The sequence below is a fragment of the Macrosteles quadrilineatus genome, unplaced genomic scaffold (genome assembly GCF_028750875.1).
Source record: "Macrosteles quadrilineatus isolate MER2022 unplaced genomic scaffold, UCM_ALF_1.0 Scaffold_9__3_contigs__length_116548681, whole genome shotgun sequence".
NCBI lineage: Eukaryota > Metazoa > Arthropoda > Insecta > Hemiptera > Cicadellidae > Macrosteles > Macrosteles quadrilineatus.
In genome coordinates, this window is record NW_026542602.1 from 31,846,253 (window position 1) to 31,861,998 (window position 15,746).

At 39.4% G+C, this 15,746-nt stretch overlaps 1 protein-coding gene across 6 annotated transcripts in view; it reads left to right on the top strand.

Moving 5' to 3' along the window:
* Positions 1–15,746, top strand: part of LOC129001932 (serine/threonine-protein kinase tousled-like 2) — a 122,927-nt gene that overhangs the window by 70,024 nt on the left and 37,157 nt on the right. For 3 of the 6 annotated variants that reach the window (XM_054429366.1, XM_054429367.1, XM_054429368.1), the window contains one exon: positions 14,549–14,596. The exons of 2 other annotated variants lie outside the window; for them this stretch is intronic. In XM_054429366.1, the coding sequence (XP_054285341.1) occupies positions 14,549–14,596 (48 nt within the window). Of the gene's footprint in view, positions 1–3,228; positions 3,442–14,548; positions 14,597–15,746 lie in introns of those variants that run through there. One more of the 6 variants, XM_054429371.1, reaches the window with a different exon arrangement.

Genomic DNA, 15,746 nt, shown 5'->3' on the forward strand with positions numbered 1-15,746 from the left:
GCTTATGTGACTCGTGTACTGGAGAGTGGAGACACATGTTATTCAGGTTTTATATTTCGAGAGATAACAATCAGTATCCCGCGTTATATTTTTAATTCCCACTTAGAACTAAGGAAAATTCGAACCAGAAAATTCCTGTTTATTTTTAGAACGTTTGGACAATCGTTGAGAGTTGGACGTCGAGTAGGATCTAGTTCTTGGATAGGATCTCTCTACCCAGTGACAAAAGAATACTAGTTTCTAAATAGAATCGGTTCATTCTACTTCTAAAGGAATAACAATTCCTTGCGAGATATTCTGTCTTTATGTTTTAAAAATATATCCTCGATAGAATCACCATCCACTTAAAAGGAAGTATTATTTCCGGAAATCGCAACTTTCTTTCCTTGGCGATTGTTTTCCCCCTGTTGTTTTCAACTCACCAGACCTTTGTTGGTTATCATAGTAGTTGTTGTCTGGTATTTTACCATTTCCACGCTGTAGCTGTATAGTGAGTGGCAGGGGAGGGGGCGACGTTGCCGATGTGACGGGTCGTGGATAGAGGCTAGAGGCGCAGATCGAATGTGAGTGAGAGAGAGCGAGAGGGGCGGCCAAAAGGCAAAACAATTGGCAGCGTGTAAGCAAACCTCGGCGTGCGACAGGTGCCAATGGTGCCAACCTCACGGAACTGGATATACCTTGTTGTCCCGTCGCGATCGATCCGGGGAGAAGGTGTGCCTTTACAACCAAGCTAATGCAGAAAGTTGGGCAGCTACTGTGTGCTGTGCTATAAGGATTTTTTAAATAATAAGATGTATTCCAATGAATTATTCTTTTAATTTGACGCTAGAATATTCGTGAAACGTGCGATATTATAAACATATAGGACTCCCATGTATCAACATCACTAGATTTTTATTCCTACAATTTTAATTCAGTTAAAAATATCGAATACCTATACCGTATTTTCCTCGACGCCCATTAAAAAAAAAACTGGAATAAAAGATTGATAGGAGTTTAACCAAGTCTTTAACTTATTATTTATTGAGTTACTGTACTTGTAGAGTTGAAGATAGAGATCAGCCATGTTTGGATGAAGGCGAAGGCGGTGTGTGTGACTGAGACGGAGACTCTTCTCTGCTCCAGTTTAACGTCATCGATCCGCTCTCACCCACTCAACAGTCAACACCGCACAGCCCGGCCTCTGGTGTTTGCGACAATTTCAAACTGGGGACCGAGCTTTGCTCGCACCCACTCAACAGTCAACACCGCACAGCCCGGCCTCTGGTGTTTGCGACAATTTCAAACTGGGGACCGAGCTCTGCTCTCACCCACTCAACAGTCAACACCGCACAGCCCGGCCTCTGGTGTTTGCGACAGTTTCAAACTGGGGACCGAGCTTTGCTCTCACCCACTCAACAGTCAACACCGCACAGCCCGGCCTCTGGTGTTTGCGACAATTTCAAACTGGGGACCGAGCTTTGCTCGCACCCACTCAACAGTCAACACCGCACAGCCCGGCCTCTGGTGTTTGCGACAATTTCAAACTGGGGACCGAGCTCTGCTCTCACCCACTCAACAGTCAACACCGCACAGCCCGGCCTCTGGTGTTTGCGACAGTTTCAAACTGGGGACCGAGCTTTGCTCTCACCCACTCAACAGTCAACACCGCACAGCCCGGCCTCTGGTGTTTGCGACAATTTCAAACTGGGGACCGAGCTTTGCTCGCACCCACTCAACAGTCAACACCGCACAGCCCGGCCTCTGGTGTTTGCGACAATTTCAAACTGGGGACCGAGCTCTGCTCTCACCCACTCAACAGTCAACACCGCACAGCCCGGCCTCTGGTGTTTGCGACAATTTCAAACTGGGTACCGAGCTCTGCTCTCACCCACTCAACAGTCAACACCGCACAGCCCGGCCTCTGGTGTTTGCGACAATTTCAAACTGGGGACCGAGCTTTGCTCTCACCAACTCAACAGTCAACACCGCACAGCCCGGCCTCTGGTGTTTGCGACAATTTCAAACTGGGGACCGAGCTTTGCTCTCACCCACTCAACAGTCAACACCGCATAGTCTGTCATCTGGTGTTTGCGACAATGCCAAATTGGGGACCGAGCTTTGCTCTCACCAACTCAACAGTCAACACCGCACAGCCTGGCCACTGGTGTATACGACAATACCAAACTGGGACCCGAGCTTTGCTCACTACTTTTACCATTTTGTACTCTACTGGCAACCTAGGTTTGATCATAACCGCCTTTTTATCTGCTCCAGATTTATTTGACACGTATTTTTTCTCGGTTATTTTATAATTAAAACCATATAAGTGCGTTTATTATAAGCGAGTAGGAAGTACTACTGTACGTTTTCACACTTTTGTTAGCACTCCGAGGCCATGTACACAACGTCGACGTTCCTACGGCTCCCCGGCCAAGCTGAGCGACCGGTTTGAATAATTGATAGACCGTTGTCAACTTTAGTTAAAATAATCCGGTTCATACCTGTTTGCTTGCCCAATATTCACTTTTGTATCATGCTTTCTTCGCTTGATCTACATCGCTTGCTAAGTAGACTTCAGTTGCTTTTACATTGACAAAATTATTTACCAGAATTCGTAAAACTGAATGCATAATAGCCTATGTCTGCTATGCTTGCCATTTCGTGATTTGTTTTTGATATCATTCGTTTCAAACTGTTTTTTTCATGTTACAGTATCTAATGCACGCGCATTACACATTATTGCCAGAGTGACAATTCTTTACGTTAATTATCCTCAATCAAGGATATTAGCACAATTATTTACTCGATGTTTCGTCGTTCTTTCAGAAAGTGTATTTAATTGTTTTAACACGAATGACTTTTGAAATATCTTTCTATTTTTAAATTAAGGCTTTGTAAGAAATATGCAGCTATATGAACCTAAGTAAAACACCTCGACTTAATTAATAGGTACAGTGTATATAATTGTAGATATATTATTCCCTCTGACAAAAAATCAATCATTGCATAAGAGTGCAAAATATGAAAGTCCACCATACGAGTCCAATACGGCACCGAGCGCAAATCGCCTGGAGGCGCGGCAGGGAAAGGCGAGGCGAAGCGCGGCGTCGAGCCAGTGGAATACCTCAGTCGTGTGCCGGGGCCGGTGCACCGCCGAGTTGTAATTAAAACTAATAATAAACCGGGGATAATTCAGGTTGGCGGCGGTGGGTTGGCAGCACTGGCTTGTTTACGTCTGGCGGCGCTAGTGTCAGTCGAGTGGCGGCCGTCGCGCAGTGCGGACCTATCATGTGAGAGCAGCACCTGTGACGCGTGTGCGTGCGTGCGTGTGAAGTGTCATGCCAACCCACTGTGCATGTGTAGCGGCTACATCAGCATGGCCCGGCGATAGGATATACCATGGACGGAATGCTCAGGGCTGTGCTCTTCTCTTATTGGCAGTTGGGGCAACTTCATATGGTTAGCATTTGTCACTTTTGTAGTGCGCTGTGAGACTAGTGTTTAGTATGCAAAGTTGGATTGCCGTAAGTGGTAATGTATGCGTGAGCTGATTTGATTAGTTCCTTTTGTCTTCAGACAGTAATGGTTTCAACATAACCTCTTGTATATACCTACACTTAGTATTAACATTCCTAATTATTGTACATCCTGTTGATAGAATTGAAGTCAGTTGAGTATCCCAGTTGTATACACAAACTAGCCTTATCATTCAAGTAATTAAATTTCTTGGATCAATATCAAGAACCAAAGAACCAATCGCAAACAGAATTATTAGGCTCTGTATTATATGAGACGAAAAAATTTACGTAGGTTTACCTGTGTGGCTACATTTAAAGCCTATTCATGTTCAAGCTTGTTTGACTTTTCTAAACCACTCGTAATGATTAGCACTCACCAACGTAACATAGGTTCTCAAGATCATTTATAACTCTGTGGTAAATCCTGCACTGTATTTAGGCCTCTATTTGTAAACCGATTGTTTTTAAACATTGTCCTTCATTTACACAATGTTTGAGGTTCTCAAGATCATTTATAACTCTGTGGTAAATCCTGCACTGTATTTAGGCCTCTATTTGTAAACCGATTGTTTTTAAACATTGTCCTTCATTTACACAATGTTTGATACCCATACAGAAAGTACAGTAGTATATTATTTACCTACTCTGATTTCAAAGAAACTGTCTTGGGTATTGTCTTGAGATATTCAGTGCACTGCGTCCATGGCCGATACCCTGATATTGTACCGAGTAGAAACAGATGACCCCAAAACAATGAAGTTTCTAGTATACATGCTTATGTGTTGGAATAAAAATTGAGATGGTAGTTGCCATCCTAGAAACGGATTGAAGGGGAAGAGGGAGTGAAAGATCGGCACACAGGGGTGACTCAAGGTCGAATCAAAAGAGGGACTGTTAAAAGACGTAGTCGTCACGATTGCCAACATCGTTCGTGTACAGAGTTGAAATACTCACAATTTATAACTGGCCAATTATACACGACCTACTTTCACCGCACACTTTTCCTGTGTTTTAGCCGTGAGGATCATCCGTCGAGTAGGTATGATAACGTTATGTTGACTAATTGTGATACAAACTAATTTTTTTTTAAGTAAATAGTATCTTTTGTGGCCATTTTATATGTTCGTATTTTCTTTGGTTGTACCACGCAGGTCCATTGATAAGAAACCAGAGGATTCGATATCAAATAACAGCCCAAGCGGATTTCGTCTACGTAGTCCGGTTCTCCATTTGATGGCAATAATGAAAGTTGTCCGTAACTATGTTGTACCAAATTCGATCATGATTAAACAATCCTTATTGTTCACTGCTCCTCAGTTTAAAGTACGTGTAATCTCTGTAACATATTTCCAGAAGAAAACATCGAATCTTTTTTTTACTCACCATTGCGATTCTAAGGAAGAATGTTGTAGCCTACTCGTTTTACGGGTGTATATACATTGCAAGCCTTATTGTGTATGGCACAGTACATTGTAGATTGTTTAGCACATTCAGTCAATTGTTTCTTGAAGGTTTTTGCGAAAGCACAAATTAACGACATAAGTGCCTTAGATATACGCCACTAGAGTGTACACCTGATGGCCGTAAAACCGCCATAAACCTCTATAAACGGCCCGTAAACTACGCACGCTGCAGTCCGTACTGACTTGGCTTGGTCTTTAAATTCAGCATGTATCCATTTTTCATCTATGTTGCACTGTCATTGCACTGACTAAGTAATATTTAATAGCGATGTTTTTGCGCAAATCAGCCAATAGATGTTGTTAACTACGTTAAATTAATTGCAGATCTTGCTCCGTATATGAGTATGTTTAGGGTTACAAGCCTGTCGTTCAAAGACTGCTAAATTGACTAATTGACAGATCCTTAGGCACCTCTCTGTGTTAAGGCTGCCGTTGTATGTATAGTCCATGTTTATCGGGTGTTGTGAAGTCAAGTAACTAATACCATCAACCGGCGCATTGAATGCTATGAATAAACATACTGTAGTGAAGTGTTAGTCACTGTCTCGAAGGCCGCGAATTGTACAATCGTATATCATTGCAAAACTGTTGAAACCCATTCTGTCAAAGAGCTACAGTTGAAATCAGTACTCCTCAAATTCGTTGTGATACAAATACGCAGTTGTCCACACCTTTTCAGCCATACATGCGTGAAGTTTTTGTTCGACGAAGAGAATCGAGAGAACAAAATCGGGCGGAAATCAATCCCGTGTGTCGGAAGCGGCAAGAGGCGGACAGTGTTGCCGGATCTACGTGTCGGTGTCGGCGCATGATGTGGCAACAGCGCGGGACTCGCCGCTCGCCACCGCACCACGCGTAATTGTCTGCATTCTAAATATCTCTCCTCGGACTTGGCAACAACGCCCTTCGACGTTCTGCTGTTAGGTTTTAAATTATTTCGTTTCACCCCACTGCTGTAGGACCTACTCTACGCTGCATTGGTCGGGTACAATGTTAGAATTGATCGCTCGCTGAAATTAGTTGCTTTTTTATGCTAGGTGCTGAGGAGGTTCGGAATGAGGGCTTCGCAAAACATTCCTGTCCATGTTTTATTATTTACTTGACTTGTAAACATTTGGTTTACAAAGTTATTGTTGAAATACTTATAGTTTGCTTCTTATCAATGTACGAGTATTTACTGCACATTAAACATTGGTAAGAAACGAAGAACTGGAGGCTTTTGAAATGCAAGTGAAATATAATTTTTTATTTCCTTTTATTGTGGACCTAATACAAACTAATTAACACTATTCGTGCTGTCGACATGTTTGAACATAAAAGTTGCATTTATTTCAATGTTAAGCAATTGCGGGAATTCCCGTCATCAGCACCCAACGTGTTAAAGCAATTCAAAATTATATTTGCATTTTGCAGGTTTGCTGCCGTGGGAGAATGCAGTAGGCTATTAAAACTGTTTAGCGCTAAATTGCCTATTCCCCAAGCATGTTGTTTCAATATCTTTTTACGTTGATATCGTAATACTTGTTTTGACTTCAGAGTTCCTATCGTCTATTACACTATCGGGTCAAACATTTGAAATATTAACTTTTTACGGCGTTTGCGGATGATCTATAATAGTTGGGAGTAGTTGAACGATGTCAGTTAAATGTTAACTGCAAAACTGAGATGTGTAATTTAGCTAATCTAATTAAGATAGTGTTCTACATTAGCCTTCAAGTCGCATGCGGGTACCATGTGGGGGTCGCTTTGTCAAATTCATAAACTTTACACAGTACAGCAATACTGTAGTAGTTAGTCTGTGTTGTATTGTGATTGTATCCTGTTATCCTGTTGTTTACCGGACAGATGTGAAAGCTAGGTACGGACACAGATCGTCTGCTCTCGCCCGCTCTCGGCTTTCTCCTGTAACTAAGTAATTACTGTGTCACCGGTCCGGTCTGTGTGACCCGAGCTGCCCCCGCCTAGCGGACACACTACACCAGTCAAATTAATTTGTTTAAGACCTAGAACCCTAGAACCGAGCAGGGATAAGGAAGCTCGAAGAGGGTTTTCGATAGTGTGTCAGTGGTCCGTACACCGATCATCCAGACGACAAACCAGACATCAGGCCGAGCAGGGAGAAGAGCGCTCTGGAGGTGGTTTTTTGGCGAAAGATCAAAGAAAAGATAGGTCCGATATACGAAATGATGTACATTATCGTACATGTCACGGTATATTTTTGCCCCGTACGCCGTCGCGAGCGCCACACGGAACGGCCGCAGCGTTGATAGTTCTGTTTTAGTATGGCAATTAAAATCTTTAATTGGTAAAATAAATAAATGTTAGGCAATATTTTGCCGTTATATATTATGGGCAAATATCTTGTAATGTTTGTTTAATTATTTGGTTTGTTTGGTCAAGGTTGAAAATTGATTTTACAAGTTGAAACCGTTAAATCAATGATAGGTATCAATACCTCAATGTTAAACTTGAATTAAGTAATTAATGTTATACTTAAGTTTTTATTTTTATTTTACAAAAACATTAGGCCTATTATTAAGACAACTAAAATGATCATTTTGTAATATTTCATTTTTATTACAGTAGGCCTACCTTTTAATATTACTGCTTCCGCGCTTTTGCTTCGCTCGGTAGAATCGTCTGGTCTTGGTCTTGTTCGGTCAAATGTCTGGATTGAAATTTTGCTGATATTTAAGTGACTCGGTTACTTTATAAGATTTTTTCCAAGATTAGTTATTCTAACATTCAAATTAATGATATGGTTTTAATACATACACAAAATATTTTACTTGATTTTAAACTAGTATGTCTATTTGCCTTAATGTAGTATCGTTATTGACGTAATGTATGTATATTATCGTTGCATAACGATCTCATTTGTAGTAGGCCTAACGCATATTTTGTGGCTATCGACTTATTATTTAGGTAACGTTTGTGTTATGCGAGATCTGCATATTTTTATGGTGTATTTAGTCGATTTTCAATTATTAACGCATCAATATAACCCGATGTGAACTAACATCTTGTAAAAATTAAACGGCCATCAATGTTTATAATGTCAAATCCTACGCTACTATTTTCAGGCAATATTGTAAAAAATATTAACGTCCCATCATAAAATCGAAGGGACCATTGGATTCACGCCTGGAGAATAAATAAATGTATGCCCCAGAGAAGCCTAATGTATAGTTTTTGTAGTGCGTGCGTGCGTAGTAAGGCGTAGTACAACTGACCTTGAGGCTTCAGTCAGTGAAGCATAGTGTTGTGCGGGGAGCGCCGTACTAACTAGTGGACGCAATCTGGCTACACGACTCTGGCCACAGCACACTCACACTACAGGCAATGTTAACTAAAAATGGGATATTGTCCACTTTGCTTTTTAGTTTTGTTTTAACATTAGGCCTATCTTTATTTATTGATGTTTATTTTAGAGATATTTCGCAACTATCTGTAGGCTAAGTTCAACTGGTTATCCCAAATTACCTAGGCAAATTATTTATCCTTTTTAACTTTTAATTTTTCATCGTGAGGTTTTAAGTTAAGTTATCTGCTGTAGCCCCCTCGTGAAACTGTTTTTCCTATTTAATTATGTATTGGTATGGAGAGTAGTATAAAGTATTGTAAATTGATTATAAGTTGAATGGACATCAAAGATTCTGTAGTAAATGGACTGATAGGCTACAACTCAATAAACAAAGACCAAAATGGAAAATCTGTTGATCAGCAAAAGTCTATTAAAGAATTATAAGTTACTATATTAGCCTATATATAGATATCAATATGCGTAGATATATAAATATCCGATATACATTGATATTAGATTTAGTATAGGGCCTATAAAAATAAAAATTAATTATTGTTAAATAGTGGCCAAAAATTACAATTTCTCCAGCTGCGCTGGTTTTACGAATTGAATTTATTGTGAAAATAAAGTAGAGTATAGTGCAACCTTGGCTATAACGTATGGCGGAGTTCTACAATTTAACCACAGGCCTAAAACAGTTGTCCAAAGGGCATTTCATATACCTTATATTACGCTGGTTTATTTACCGTGTGAACGGCTGCCAGTGTAGAAAGGCCTTGTTATCTATCCCTCACTATAGTTTGTGTATTCATTGCCCTCACCTAGTCGTGGCCGGATGTACCGCGCAGCTGTTCCTTGTGGGGTGCGGACACCGGCAACCCGTCCCGCGCGGCCAGATTTGTATTAATAAACTGAGTTGATATATTTAGAAATTCTGTATAATACGCTTTTTGAATTAGTTCATATGGTTACATGTTAACATGTCAATGAATCATGTATGTCCATCGAATCGAACGTTTTTTATCGTTCAATAAGAATAAAAATCTTTTTATTTATGTTAATTATCAGTGGAAGGGGTAAGCCACCTAGAACCAACGATCACATAAGACTACTTATTCATGTGGAATATACACACATTTTTGCTATATGAACAGCACCGATCACGTCCTAACTGTGACAGATATATTAAATATTACTTTTCAACAAAACTATCCTGTATGCCATTGGAAACTGCATCCAAAGAAAACCACTCCTTCTATAAATAAACCTAGAATGAAATTTAATCAAACATTTAATGAGGAAAAATGTTGTTTACATAATAATCTACAAATTAAAGAATTCAATGGTTACATTATCTGTAAATCCAATATTTCATTGGTATTTTCAGAATTCTTTGCAACTTAAATGCCATACCCTCAGGAAAGTATTTTTAAGGAATGCGATTAATTTAAATGCGATAACCACTCAATTGTACTTCCATTCGTCGTTTACAAAAAAGAAACAACGTCAAACCTTCGTCTTACGCTCCTTTCACACTATACGTTTTCGCTCGTACGAGTGTTAATCGTGCGGGAAGACGGTCGTGGGTCTGTTGCTTTCACACTATACGATTTGTAATCGTACGAGTAATAAATCGAAACCCCCCACTCCACCAGTACAGAGTTCATTGATACTTCAGTGGAAAGTTTTGTGCAGTATGGATCGGGAGCAAATTATTGCTGCGCTAATTATTTACAGACGCAGGAAAAGAAATAAACGCGGCCGTCTGCACTGAGTACATCCCATAAATGTAAAACGTGAAGAAGTGGGTGTGTTTAATACATTATTCGAAGATTTGAGGAACGATGAAGCCAAGTTTTTTAACTATTTTCGTATGTCGAAAGAATCGTTCGACGAATTGCAAAATCTGGATTCAATGCGAAGCATACTTCTTCCCAGGCTTTTCTTGTAGCAATTCTATCTTTGTAAACGTCCAATGTTTTGTCCCATATAACAACTGTTGATTCAACAAGTGAAATTAAAACTTCAGGGTCTATTGCATCCATTTGAACTATATCAAGACAACTGAAACTAATTACAACTGAATAACACTATACTGTGCGCACAGGTAATTAAACTCAATAACCAAACAATTAAACTGAAAAACTAAATAAAAACTATATAGCAAAAACGCTGCGAACTGCACTCGGGGACGGCTCCCGCACGACTAATAACCGTGTAGTGTGAAAAGGGCCATATGGTCACATGGTCCACTAGCAGTAGACACGACTATTACTCGTGCGGGAGTCGGATACCAACCGTGTGCACCTACGGTCGCTACGCGGGTGAAAATCGTACACGGTTTGTAATCGTATAATGTGAAAGGGGGCAAAGGGGCCATAAGCTCCAATGCGATACAACAAATACGACTAATAACCGCACGAGCGAAAACGTATAGTGTGAAAGGAGCGTAGTTACCCATCGTCGACTTGGCTAGATAAGATAACAGATTGCAACAAAGTGTAGATTATACAAACAGCGGAGCGGCCATATTGTCAGAAGATGAAAATGCCAAATCTGTACGACGTCCGACAACCGCCTAGCAACAGCCACTCTCTCTGTCTCTGTCATTCAATTGGCTCACTACGCCAGCACCAGCTGTCCGCGGCGCGGTGTTGCCGCTCCGTGCACTCTGGGAATGTCGACCACTGATTAAATATCCGAAGTGGCAACTGCGCCTCGCCGACGACACAACTCCGGTACACCAAACACCGACACCGTACACGTGATATGTTAACCGCAACTGGATGCTTGTGATCAGTAGTGTATAGTATAAGCAGGATTGTTTAAAATTTTTGAATGATAGGCTAATTGAATAACTAAATTACTTATCAATTATGATTTACACTCTTTGAAACGTACCGTTTAACCTGGAATTTTAATCCAAGAGTTCCTCATTCAACGTGAGTAAGCAATCTCTTAAAAATACCTATTGTTCTTATTCATGTAGGGTTATTGTTGATTTCAAGGACAAACTTGATGTTTGGGGGTTTCCATAGCGTTTCCACGTTATTAAAAAACGACAACATGTTTTCGCTGTATACCGAAGCTTTATATCACAATTATATACATCCGCAAGTATCGCCTAGCGCCTAGCATATTATAATACGGGTTTATTAGTTGCTTTGAATCACGTCGAATTCTGAAGAGAGTTTCACAGCATGCGAAATTAGTATTTATTAGCATGATTTATGAATACTTCGTATACAACGTTTATTTAATCAATCAAATTGAAGGCTCGCAGATGATACACACTACTCGTAGTTACACAATAATGTACTAAAGATAATGTTTGAGGTTTGTGTTATTTATCACACTGAATTCGATGACGAGTGCACTGATTTGGCCGAATATTGCGGTGTTGCCAAGATACTTGGTATAGAGGAGCACTAGGGTATCGTCGGCGTATTGTATTTGACAGTGTTGTGACGACCGAGATAGCGCGTGCGGTGTTGCCAGATCGCCCAGTATTCCTCGGAACTCAGTTTTTGTCGCATTACAATTCTTGCTCACTCCCCTTGTTTGCCCCTAGTGTGTGTAGTGTTGAGTGTACACCACTTCACGGCCAATGGATGGATGGTTCGTATCATGTATTCTATTGTAGGTATTGTCGTTTACTTTGTTAATATTTGGCATTTGATCAGAGTAGGTTGCTTGACATAGTTTGTTAGGTCAAATAGTTTTTGTTGGTCTTTACACTGTGGATTTAAATTAAAATTATCGTGCTAATTTAGAGTGTTTGGTTTCATGAGTAAGACTTGTAACGTGTACTGTATTTATAAATTTAATATTTCAAGCCAACTAGATTTTTTTTCTTTTAGATGTGGCATTTTTTTGCTAGTGACATTTTGTATCTGAGAGCGTGGAACTTTTTTCAGAGCGTGATCCAAACTGGTCTCTGGTACCGCTAAAACTTTTATATGTGTCATATTTATTCCCTCACAGCACCCAGTAGGCTTCATTCACAAAAATCCGCGTGAGGCTATATATGTAACTACAGATATGTTCTTGTTGAAAGGATATGTCAAGAGGTCAGACACAAATCTGTCGCGAAATATTGGCATGTAGGTGTTTGTTGCTAAGTAGGTCAAGTCATTAGCAATGAGGCAACTGAATGCGCCGATTGCGCAGTCCCCGGGTGGGTGAACCCTGTGAAATATCTGTGAGCTCCAATAAATAAATAAACATAAACAGGTAATGTTTTGCCCGAAGTAAGGCAAATGTCCTTGAAATGAGGAATAATGTATTTTTAGAAGAACACCGTGTATGACCCATCGAATAATGTAAAATGCCTCAAATTGTAAACCCAATTGATCTACTTCGAAACTATGGCTTGTCAATCTGGAATAATTCTTGAGATACTGTGTCTATCAGTTATAATAATACATGAACAAAATATATCTCAAATTAAATATTTACGCAATTACAAAATCTTCATCGCGATTTGGTGGAATTTACACTACTATTTTTTTTATTGTGTGAACCACTAAAGAATGACAGGCGACCACCAATAATGGTCAGTGCGGTGCTGTGGCTACAGAGCAAGTGAAGCCTACAGTGTTGCGATGACCTTGGCAGACACAGTCCCGTTACAGCCACATCATCTCCAAGCGTCTGTTGCTATTGACGTCACGCTAAAAACGCAACCATCAATCTGAAAAATAAGAAGGCGATCTACACTTGGGTATTTTTGTGAGTGCTAATTGCGGACGCACTACATCAGCGCTATCGATCTGAAAAAGTAAATATACAATGTGTTTACCCTCACTTTCATATCTCCAGTATTATATACCTTTACTGTACAGTATTTGGAAGTTTAGTGGCTGGCAAATAGTTCATTGCTGTATGCTCAAATCGGCGATCTCCCGTTCTAGCAGCTCCAACTCGTTGATTCAACCATAGCCTCCTATTTAGAGGTGGCTATGGTTCACCATCGATGTATAATAACTCTACATTATACATCGATGGGAGTTATTATACATCGATCGATCGATGCATCGAACGCATTGTGTCAAAGAACCAGGTGGCGCGGTGTGACCTTGCTCTAGGGCGATTTAATTAAAATTGAATCATCGTGTGTCCTTTCGTAGAGGGGAGACATAAGTAAACGCACAGTTCTCGCTTGATACCTTGGTGACTTGGCGGACGTACAGTAGGTGGGCTCCGAACCACGGGGCACGGTAATGGTGATTGACTGAGCCCTAGGGTGATGATGTACACGCGTCCTCGCCAGCACTCATTGTGTTGTTGGTTGTGCGGCGTTGCCAATTCTACACACCTGCGAGACACCCCCCTCCCTACGTCACCTCTTCACCACGAGCATAACCCCGTGTTGAAAGTACAGGGTGAGGCTGTGAAACGGCACGGTTCAAAAACCAGCTGACAAGGAATTGGGGGCAAAACAACATGGTCAATATCGCAATAATAATCTCGAAATAATTCTATTCTAAATTTTCGTCTTGTTTTGGCTCTTTAAACCTATTTATTTCTAAATTAGTTACTCACTTATGGGACACCCCGTATGATAAATACGTTTTCGTAAACTAACAATATCAAAGCAAATGCTCGAGTTTAACCCTCCAAAAGAGCGACTATAGTAGTGGTAGGTGGTTTCTGTAGTGGCGTTTTTGGTTAGATTCAAATACAATTTTGTTTTGGTTAAAAACGTTTGTAAAATGGATTTTGTTTAATAATTTTAGAAAGATAAGATTCTAAACTTTAACTTTGTCACATAATTGAACTTTATCTCACAAGTGAACGAAAATTTCAGTTGCACCGTGTACGCGTCACAAAACTGCCAAACGTAGTTATTTAAAAAAATATATAACAAGGGATATTTTTGGTCTACAAAGAAACGAGTGGTACCACTGCAATAAGGGGAAGAATTTTCCTACTGTATATTATGGTGCAAAAATCATTTTGATATACATGATCTCACAACAACAAAAACAAATCAAGCAATTTTTACGTGTTTGTGAAGTGGCAGGGCGACTATAATAGTCGCAATCGTTTTATTCCCACAAGTTGTATTCACTAAACTATGAATAAAATGACGGTCGCAAGATTTTTACAATTGTCTTCTCGACGTTATTTATAATGCAAGTTTTGTTTGTTAGAACCATGTTGTTAGTTGAGTTAGAGAGGAAATATGTTGATGTCCTATATTTGTATACTGTTGCTGTATTTTCTATGCTGTTATTGAAATGAAATGGTTGTTACTAAACATCAACTGTTTGTTGCAGGTAAGGGAGCTGGATGGTAGCTTTTGTGACAAGGACATGTTGGATTCTGTAAGTTATAACCGTGTTATCCTTAGAATTATTGAGCCCTTAAATATGATACATTTATTTTATGGTTTTTATATTCTATTTTCTGTGGCAATATAAACTTTGGCTAAAATAATGTTTAGGTTCGAGTACAGTAGCCTATTTTAAACGTTGTGTTCACTCTGTAGACGGGATAGAGTGATAATGTTGTAGGTAGATAACAGTTCATTTCCGTTGGCTCTGAATATCAGTGCAACGATGACTACATGCCTGTTTGAGGATGGCTGTAATGTAAATGTAGTGAGATTCCTCGTGTAACTTTGTTACTACTGAATAAAAACAGCAATCTCTTTATCCATGGTCATTGTTAAAAGCTCAATGAGGGATGGTAGCTAGCCCCAGTTTCGAACCATCAATTCATTCCTAGGATGACGATTTCATTGCGATGAAATCGCTTTATTTTCAGACAATTTAATATAGTATGTGAAATATGCCTAAGCAAACCTTAGTATGCTACTTGACTAACTAGGCAGGGACCTAGTTTCAGAGTATTTATTGTAAATAATCTTGTGTAATGTTTTCTATTTCTGAATAAAATTGATTGAATTGAATTGGCTATGATTCCATTGATAACTCATATATTTAAATTTGAGCATTTGCTTCAATTGTTAGTAGAGTCAAAACAAAGACGAAAATTAAGAATACAATTTATTTTTAATGTCTAATTAGTGAGATATCCGCCATGTTGTTTTATTTTGTTTAAAATGTTTTTCTTCAAACGATCAGTCTAAAGATATATTAATGAAATTGGGTATACGATTTTAAAGAGTAGATGCAATTTGATATAAAAAAAACAAAATTAAAATAAATACCTTATTCATTTGGTTTTTAAATGTATTTTGGGAAATTAATTACAACTGGAGGTCGTCCCGTGGTTGAAAAGTTGACCGTAATGTATAGACTTCTCTATTTTCACCCCACATTGTAAATAAAACGTGTGATTAGAATTTCTTCCATATGTTTTGATCTTCTGTTTATATTTCGTCACCAGCATAGCAACCCATAAGGCCAATATTATTTTTTTAAATTCATTTTTGTGCTTATTTTTAAGCCTATTTTATTTATAAAGGGATTCTGCACATTTAAAAGAAAATATATTTCTAACAGTATGCGT